At 41.7% G+C, this 10,252-nt stretch overlaps 1 protein-coding gene across 5 annotated transcripts in view; it reads left to right on the top strand.

Moving 5' to 3' along the window:
• The first annotated feature begins 586 nt into the window (after positions 1–586).
• The window catches only part of alk (ALK receptor tyrosine kinase), a 395,764-nt gene continuing 386,098 nt past the window's right edge, over positions 587–10,252 (top strand). Inside the window, exon 1 of one of the 5 annotated variants that reach the window (XM_085143592.1) lies at positions 587–2,602. In XM_085143592.1, the coding sequence (XP_084999718.1) occupies positions 1,858–2,602 (745 nt within the window). In that variant the 5' untranslated portion in view covers positions 587–1,857. The remainder of the gene's footprint in view (positions 2,603–10,252) is intronic. The other 4 variants (XM_085143587.1, XM_085143590.1, XM_085143586.1 and 1 more) reach the window with 4 other exon arrangements.

Genomic DNA, 10,252 nt, shown 5'->3' with positions numbered 1-10,252 from the left:
CATGACAACAGCTACAATGCTAAACACAACTCGTATACAAAGACAATTCCATTAGTTTCCTTCTCATCTGCTTCCTGTTATGCATTTCAATAGCATGGTCTAGTTTGTTTTAATTATGTGCATGTCTCCATTGTCTAAATTACTGAAGATATAAACTAAAACATACTGCAAATAATATTTATTTCTAGCAAAAAGTAATATTAAAGATTTGCATTTCAAACCCAGAACAGCTATATTTATAGCATATGTCTACAGAAATTAAAAGAAATTAAACAGTCAGTTTAATTAAACTATCCACTCCAGCCCTAATTGTTCACACAAAATGTAACATGTAACAACGTAATTTCATTTTTTATTATATGAAGAAATCAAAAAACGTTTTTATTTTGGAGTACCATATCTACCTGATTGATTAATGTTAAAAAGTCCAGCCAGAATTTTATAGTTTAAAAAAAAAGACTTCACAGTTCTGACTTTGGAGACTGTGATTCCTCGACTCATAAAATTTTCACATATTGCCCTAATCCTCTTCCGCAGATAACACTCTAATCAGACTGTAAAAATTCCAGAGCAATTAGAGCATTAATGGATTTGTCAGTGAAACTGAAGAGTGCAAATGATCTGCAGCATGTGATGACGCCATCTAGTGGGTGTCTTCTCCGATCAACTTTTAAAGTCAGCGAAGGGACTGTTAATGTGAGGGAGGGAGAAGAAGAGAGGTGACTGAGTATCTTCTGGTATTTTTTAATCTCCTGCTCCAAACACCTACCCCTTAATTCCCAATTAAGGACACAGCCTGTGTGGCAAATGAACTGGCAAGATGGCAACACAGCTCTCTGATCTTTTAAAGAAGAACGCTATTAGCCTCTGCACGTAAGATATAACAGAACCGCATGGGCTACAGCCCAAATAGCCTCCCTCTGAAACTATTTGATTTGCACACAACCGGTCCGGGAGAGTGCGACTAATCCAATCCAATTTCCGGACACGTAAAAGGCTCGGTGATTCATTGAAAAAAATCACCAGAGACAATGTGCCGAGCTGTGCTGCTACACCTCCTGGCGTTTCTAATTTCAATAAAGAAATAGGCAGAGTTACGGCTGCGCTGAGAGCGCATCACATGTGTCCATAACGACGCTTTTCGCACAAGGGAGTCGTGTTCGGAGAAAACGGTTTTTATTGACGTCAAATGGATGTGTGAATGACTTTACCGCATGTGCAGGCATGACAGCAGCGATCAGAGCTGCCAGTTCTGACCAAAGGAGCACCGAGATCTTCAGTAGACTGTAAACCAGTGAGGCTGTCCAAGAGGTTTCCAATTAGCCAGGACTGTGAGATTTTATTTGAAACTTTAATGGCGTCTCGACTCCTCCAAACTCATTGTGAATTCATTTAGTTGTGAGGGGAGAGAGGGACGCTGCATCCCGCTTCTGACAGAGAGACCACTTGTACCGCCGTCACAACTGTGCCAAGAGACAGGGAGTCTTTGAAAGCCACCGGAGCGGACCCGACCGGCATATCAATCAGCGTCCCGGACAGCGACTCGCTAGGTTCGCACTGGTAATAAAAGGTATTGTCTCATAGGTCTGTGTGCCGGGAACAGAGAGGGGACATGGCACTTTTCCCGTTTGCAAACCGGAGGATAGCAATAGTAGGTGGCAAACGAATGTAAAAGCCAGTACCCCCTCGTCTTGCCACGGGTGCGCACCGGCAAAGAGGAGCAGGACACGCAGGATCATCGATTCGCACTTTGTGATTTTTGCGCTGCGTAACCTATGTGACAAGAGCGGAGAGGAAACGGTGAACGGTGGGATTAAGGCGTGCGTCTCCTAAACTAAACACTCAAATTCTCAAACCATGGACGCCAGGATATTATTTTTGCTTGTTTCTTCTGCGGCATTTCTCGCTGAGCTGCACTGCGCCTCGCCAAGGACCACATCGGGGACGGATCTGCCCGCCATCGGCTTAAGCAACATCAGCAACATCAGCGGGGAAAGCGGCGGCAAAAAAGACTCGAACCAAACCCAAATCTCCAGGAACAAGAGGAAAACACTGGCCGTGGATTTTGCGGTCCCCTCTCTGTTGCGCTATTATCTGGCGGAGTTCATAAAGAGACCCTTAAACGGCGACTGCCAGACTTTTAGCGGATGTTACACGGTGCGCGCAAACTTAAAAATGCAATGCATACCTTTACAGAAAACCATTTCTACTTTTGTGGACCTTAAGTCTGCAGCGGAATCAGCACTGAGGAACGCGTCTGCTGATGGACAGTTCCCCTCCTTCTACAAGCGACCGCTGACCAAAGTTCTGAAATTGGGCTTGACGAAGGCGAGCAGGAAATCTAACCAAGTTGTGGTGGAAATAGGAGAGGATTTAGTCAGGACGGGATGCGGGGGGCTGTCTGTGTACGAGGAGGCCCCGGTGTACATCCTGGAAATGGACCTCACAACTATTCTGGAGTGGTGGCTCGGCGCTGAGGGGGGGCGGCTCAGGGTCCGGCTTATGCCCGAGAAAAAGGCGCAGGTGCCAGGGATTGAGGATCGGTACACAACGGCCATTCGAGCTTCAGACCCCCGCCTCTACCTCCAGATATCCTCCGCGGGTGAGTCCCTCTCTTCCACCCTCCCTTCGCGTTTTGCTCTCACTCTTTTGCCATGCGGTTCCCCCACACCCCCAGATGCAACTCGCTCACGGTTGTGATTTAAGTTCTGATGTGATTAATTTTTGATGCCGAATCCAGCGCGCTTGAAGTTGCGCGCTGGGTGTGCTTTGGCTGGCTTCAATTGTGGTAAAGAAATGATAGCACACGGAGGAAGATCTGTTATTTGGACTGCTCTGATGGGAAAATGATGACTGAGGTATAACTACGTGTGTGCGTGTGTGTGCGCGAGAAGAAAATACACAAGGATTTCATACATTTAGTTCTGTTGCTCTGATTCAGAGGGCTCTCCAGACCCCTGTTTTATTATTGATGCCCAGAGCAGCTCTGAGAGATGAACTGAATGTTGATTTAATTTCCAAACACTTTGATTATTTCCACTTGGGATCCATGATATGTATATGCAGCATCTTTAGAGGCTTCTATGTAATCAGTTCTGAGATGATAATTATTATTTCATTTGAAGAGAGGCCTCATTGCTTTATAATAACACGTCTATACTGCATAAGGATGACTATAGGGTATGCAATGATGCTTAAGTTGGAAAGGCCCCATCAGGGATTTATTTTTTTAACTCCACTGGCTTCTTCTTAAAGACACCTTCTCAATTCCCCAAGCTAACCTGTACTACAGGTAGGGTGGAGATTTGAGAAAACAGGTTTTATTTTGATTAGGCACAAATTAAGCCGTTATCTCTAAGAAAGCTTTAGCACTCAATACTCAAGGGTCCTTCCCCCGTTCTTCTGAGCATCGGCACAATCAGTGTAATTGCTTAATCACTTTGATGAGGGAGGCTGGCCCAGAAAAATGCAAGGGAATCCATCAGACAAAAGAAGAGGCTGGCTAGGCTGGAAAGAAGACACCCAGCATCACCTCAACCACCTTTTCCCCTCAAGGACTATGTGCACATAGAAATGTATGCAAAATACACAATGAAACTAAGAAAGCCATGACTTTACAATATGCAGTAAGTTATTGTCAGTGCTGGTTGCCACGTTAGGATTTCATTTGACATATGCTGTTATTACAAGTAGAGATGAAACACTTCAGTATGTCACACGCACACATCTGAGACTGTGGTAGAGAGGCACCTGAGTGGACTACCCGTGCAGCTCCCGGCAGGGATTCCAGCAACACAGCTGGTGGTGTTAACAGGTGGGAACCCATCTTGCGTTGATGCTATGATATGGTTTTTGCAGTAAACACATCATTTTTAGTTTATTTTTTAAAAGCGCCCCTTTCACATTGTGACATTTAAGCGATACTTGAGAAAAACACTGAAGCCTACAACTTCCAGCAGCTCTGTTGCAGATCAGGATGGTTGCTATTGTGTGACTGTAAAAGAAACAGCAGGTACAGAAACAATGTGACACCTGCACAGGGAGGAAGTCAGAGCACCTGGATGGGTCAGCAAAATATTGGACTTTGGCAAAGGATGTTTCCTTTCACTTGTCATTATGCTTTTGACACGCCTTCATGATAACCATGGTCTGTTGCTGAAACTATGATTTTCCCAAACCAGCTTGTGTACCAAAACAAACCCAAAAGTAAAAATGCTCACATCAGTGGTGTGCTTATGTAAGCATTTTTAACACCCAGCTTCTTTTTAATTGAAATGGAGGTAATATGTCGGCTCCCGGCAGGCTCTCTGCCCAAAACCGTTTTGAGTGTTCGCAGGTGGGAAGCCAGCAGGGGATGTTTTTTCTTTCCCCTGGGGGACTCAGCTGGGTTTTTTTGAGAGCACCACTTTCTTTCACTTTAAAAACCACTAAGAGGCTCTTACTTGCCATTTTCGCACACGTGAAGCCAAACCTCAACCACAACTGTGTCATATCAAAATTGTTTTATTTGCCCAACACTCTCTCTGACATATTTGTCCAACTGACAGGGATTTAAATCAGCTGAAGCTCCTCCTATATATCATTCTGGGGGACCATGACATCTTTAAGCAATACATTTATTATTTATTCATTTAAGTTTGAGGAGAAGATGACATTCACACTTCAGCAAACTGGGTTTATGTGTGCTGCACTTATGTAAAACCAAAGAACAGCAAAAAACAGAAAATATAGACTTCAATGCGCACTTACAGGATTTGATTGGAATAAATAGACTACTGTCCATTGTTTATTACATCCATGATCATTTCTCATTTCGCCACTATGCTGCATCCTTACATAACCCTAAAATTGATCACATATTTAATCATTCAGGAAGAGTGCTGCTCAGAGGCGCTTCGTATAGGAAGCTTCTGCGAGAAGATATAGGCGTATCCTTTCATTTCAAATCTGTTGGTAGGGAGATGCAGTGAGAGCAAAGCATCAAAGTAGAAAAGGCAAATAGTAAAAGGACTGCTCTTTCACACTCTAGCTCATTTTTCTCCTACTGTATGAAATAAGAAAGCAGGAATCTAAGCACAATGTCAACGTATGACAGAACATATAATATTATTGTTTTCTCTCGCAAACACACACACACACATATATATATACACATCTTAGAAGCATGCTGAAACCTATTTTCCTTACACCAAAAGAAAACTGGATGTGTTGTCAGTAGGTACACACTTTTTATGATTCAAGTTGACAGACCATAGACAGTATGGAAGAGGAGCATAGATGCCGTGACATCACCCAGCGGTTTCTGAAGTCCTACTTAGAAGGCTTGAGGAGCATTTTCTCCGTCACCATTGTCCTGTTTTGAAACTGGATGTGAAGAAAGGGGTGGGTCTGATTATGAAACCATATACTGTAGTTTAAGAGTGTTCTACTGTTGCCTCTGTGTGATGTCAGTGAGTGTGGAAATCCCCCTGATGCCCAAAGTTCTAGCTGTGAGCACAGCAGCCCTCCTGGTCAGCTTGAGAAGAGCGACCAGTCGCAACAACACTGAAAGTGGAGTAGAAGGGAGCTAAAACATATTCTTATCAAATAAGAGGCACCAAGGGCTAGTATAAGAAATCCAAGAATAACAATATAAAGTTACCATAGCTAACTAGCTAAACCCTCTAAGGAGATTTTGCCTCTGATCTCAGTGCTTTCATTTTTCTACCTACTGTATACAAGTGGGACTGCACATAGTGTTATACAGTGGCCAGTTTTCGTCTGCATATGCTACAGGGAGGTAAAGAAGGTAGCCTATTTTAGTGTTTTAGGTTTTTGCGTTGGGTTGTTAAAACAATAAATCATGTGTTGTCTTCAAAAAAACAACAACACACGTAATATTTCTTTAGCATTTGTCAGAGAATGCTCAAAATTCACCAGCTCATCCCACTGAATTCACCAAGCACCGACAAAAGGGTAAATTCCAGTTAAACTCTATTAGCTTCAAAGTCATAAAAACATGAAGCTACCTTTTTGTGACATATTTTAACCTGATCTTCAAGGAATACTGATTAGGGTTAACGATCTCACTTCACACAACACATTATGATACAGGTCAGGTGAACTGCCAACTGTATAATTAGATGTAGGTGTCAGTCTGGGTGTGAATGTGTTGTCGGTATGAATAAGTTCACCTGGGAAAGGGCACTGACCTATGAAAGGAGCGCGCTGCTGTTTGCCTGGTGTCAGAATATGACAATTACATCAGATAATATAGTCTGGCGTGGTTCTTGCTGACCTTGATACTATACTGTCATACAACACATTTTTGTTTTCATTAACATTTTTTTTCTTAGTTTTAGAGCAGATCTCAGTACCAACCGAATCACCCACACATTACACTTCTACTGCACATGTGAAACTTTACATGACGGAGCACTGAACAAACTGCATGCTAATTCATGCTGTGGATGTAGTGTACTCATCAACACCTTTACCATGAAGACAGGGAGATGTGGCTACAGGCCAAATGAAAACTATCCAGCCTCAACTATGTGGTTGCAGATTAGCTCAACAAATGCTGGACAACCACTGTCGACTTCATTAACTAATCATCAAGCACGAGTATTTCTATAAAAGCAGAGGTGTTGCATGTTGAATGTTAAAGTTCATGATAGTACAATCAGATAAACTGGAACAATGGTTGGAAACGAGCCATTCACAGGACGTCCAAAACAATGTCCTGTGGACAGATGAGACCAAAGTGGATACATTTGCAGTAATGCACAGCGCTCATGTTTGATAGAAACTAAACACAGCATATGAGCACGAACACCTCCCATGAACTCCTTAGCACAGTGGTGAAGAGTGATGATTTGGGCTCGTTTTGCAGCCACAGGACCTGAGCACCTCGGTGTCATTGAGTCAAACCATTAAAGTCTATATCAAAGTGTTTTAGAGACTAATGCGAGGCCATCTACCAGACGGCTAAAGCTTGGCCCAAACTGGGTCAACGGCAGCAAATCGGATCAACACAGAATGATTGAAAAAGAAAATAATCAAAGTGTTGGAAGGGCCCATTCAAAGATTGCACCTCAACCCAACTAAAATGTAGTGGTGGCAACTCAAGGAGGCTAAGGTCAACACTGTAAAGAAGAGTGTCATATTGTTGTGTTTAAATTTTGGCTCAAACTGATAAAATCAAAGTAAAAGAAAATCAAAGAAATCAAAGAAAATTACTTCAAGATATTTCTGCTAAAGGTGGCTCTGGAAATATTGGCATTATGTTTTTTTTTTTACAGGACTATACAGAGTACTGTGAAAACCCTTTTCCCCATGATTGCATGTGGTTTACCTCTACCTCTGGTTATCGTCACATAGCCCTTGCCAGATCATACATTGTGAGACTGAATATTTTGTATGGGATTTTGAATAGATTTGCCAAATCATAGTTTATGTGATAATGGTTAAATTCACTCCTAAACAAAAGGGAATTATCATGAATGATCATGGGTTAGAAATGACAGAAGTATTCACAACATGGGTGGACTCCACTGACACTATAAGCCTCGCATTGTATGCTCAGTGCCTTCGACTTGATTACTCTGCCTGTTTGCAGAGCCACAGTTATTGTCATAAGTGATGATTACATGATGATTTCTGCAAAGCAAAACTGTGTTTACTTGCTGCCGATCCACAGAAAGACATGAGCTCTGAACATTTCACACACGCATGCACACACCTGTCCTCCCTCCGTGTCTTTCTGTTGTCACGAACTCCCTCCTCCGTACAAAATGCCTCAACAGTAGGCTCCAATGAGTATTGTCTCACTTTTTCAGCATTTTTACACCCCTGACTCACCAATGTTTGGCATTTTTCTGTGTAATGTACGTGCTACACTTGTTTTTCCAGCCTCCAGAAAGACGCTGGCTATTAGCATGAAATAAATACCCGCTATGGCACCCAGAATAATTTGACAATCAGGGAAGAATGCCTGCGGGAATCAAGGCATTAAACTCTGCACAGTGCATTTATACTTACTCGCCTTGTGCGCTCTACGGGGGACACCATTAATGAGAAATACTTCTACCAGTTACAACATAAGAGAAGGGAAACAATGCTCTGCAGGTGTGATAAAGATATCACCTCCATTTTATTAACCTTTGTTATGTTTACCAAGTGGTGCCATAAATAGGTTGGCAAAGAATCTTTGAATGATTTCAGCGTTGGAAGCTGGAAGAAGTCGAGCTTCCGCCTCATTAAGCTGCATATACCTTCCTCAGAGCTCGTTGGGAAGCTGATGTTTCTCGTCGCTCCATTAGCAAAGAGTGTCTTCATGAACACACTTAACAGAATTTGATTGAAGCCCCAAAGTAAAAGACTGCTACCGTCATGCTTGAAAGGAGCAGCTGTGCATGTTAGAGCGTTTCTTGCCATATTTGCCCCTCGGCTCGGCCAAAATTCCAAACACATGATTTTCTATTGAGTGTCACCAGTATGCCATTTCCTTGGCCTTAAAATTGAATCCTAGTGTGTGGATGTTTTACGTGTTAAGCAAACTCAGTAATTCCTTCTGAATCATAAAGAAAGCAAACCGTACATTACATACTCAGTACTTTGTTTAGCTTGTGTTGTCTGTGGCCCTTCTGGAAGAGATTTCTCTTTGGAAGATGAAAAACAACGTAATTTCCAAAAGCTTTTCCTTTGTCTCCTGACAAAGTAGCTGGTGTAGTAGCCTCGAGAGAAGTTTAATCTATGGCGCTAGAGAGTGTAGTCGGTCCGACAAAAGTTACTGTTCACCCAGCATAATTACAGTTATTTGTAAACAAGAGTACACAGACATACTCAATTAATTTTATCATTATTCATCTTCATTTTTTAAATAATTATTGTCATTTGAATTGTTTTGTTGCATTGTCATTAACTTCATAGCTAAATGTGATTGACTTGTTTTTGCCGTAATAATTATGTGTATTCATGCCAATGAAAAACATGCTAATGTGAATTTGAAGGCAGGATTTCTGTGATTACGATCCCGCCAACTCACAGGCCCAATCACCACTCGAGCTGAGAAGATTAGTCTTTTAATTTATGAGTCACAATTATTTCGACAATATGCCAAACATTGCCAGGCTCTAGCTTCTAGCACATTTGTCGTTGCCTTTCTTCTGTGTTACAATAGAACTGCTTTGAGTTTTAGACATTTCAGATGGTTTTTAGGACAAATACGAGAATAAATAAACAGGTAATTTAAAAGTTATTTACAAGTTCCGGCACTTTTTTGTGTTTAAGACCAAAATGAAGATGTTCTGGGATTGGGCCTATAAGAATCAAAAACCTCACTTGTAGTAATTTTGGCTTATTTTCTGTTCAAGGCAATTTTCTTGTGCACCTCTAGATTATTTTCAGCAGGACTTCTACTTTTGAATCGCTCGATAGTCCTGTTTGGTCTAATTGCACGTGTGCATCTGCAGTGTGTGCTGGATCTCAAATGTGTCAAAACGGTGATCCTTCAACTTGATTTTCATTTTCAGTAAGTGGACAAAGTCACGGGGAGGCAAATCTGGTAAGTGGTCCAGATGGTGAGCAGACTGTGTTAGTGTGGCCAAAAGATGTTATTAATGTGTTCTGTGTCGACATGCTCCACAATTCAGATCGCTGCTGAGTATTCTCTCTCAGATGCCTCAAGATGTTGCAGCAGAACTTTGCATTGACAGTCTCACCCAAGGAGGCAAATTCATGTGTAGAATCTCCCGAATTAAACAAGAGAAATCCCTGCATTTGGGATTGGAAATAGTTGATTTTTCTTTTTTTACTGAAAACTGCTCTATTTACCAGCGACGATCCTTAGTATTTCTTATATACCTGTTAATGTTTTTTCTTTACACAAGTTTGCCATTAATGGTGAAATGATAGCATGACACAGAACACAGTGTTCAAAATACACCTTCAAGTGAGCATTCAGAAGCTCACTGGATGTGTTGTGAAAATGTATCTGATACCAAACTGAGCCTAACCTAGAACAAACTCTAATATAACACAAACACACAGCCTGTGACAATAAAAAATTCAAGTTTTCAAAATAATGATCTGTATAAAAGCAAAAAGATTATCTAATACCATCTTGACTTCCAGGAAATGAAAATTTTAAAAATGACCATAGTACACTGATAACTGTTTTCAAGCGCGCATGCTGCTGAAGGGTTGCAGGCATTCAGGGTGGGTTTAAAAAAGTAGTAAAAAGTCTTCATTTTGCAGGGCTAAAGACCTTAAA

This window comes from Neolamprologus multifasciatus, chromosome 19, assembly GCF_963576455.1.
Source record: "Neolamprologus multifasciatus chromosome 19, fNeoMul1.2, whole genome shotgun sequence".
Lineage (NCBI taxonomy): Eukaryota > Metazoa > Chordata > Actinopteri > Cichliformes > Cichlidae > Neolamprologus > Neolamprologus multifasciatus.
This window is presented reverse-complemented; position numbering and strand designations above follow the sequence as displayed.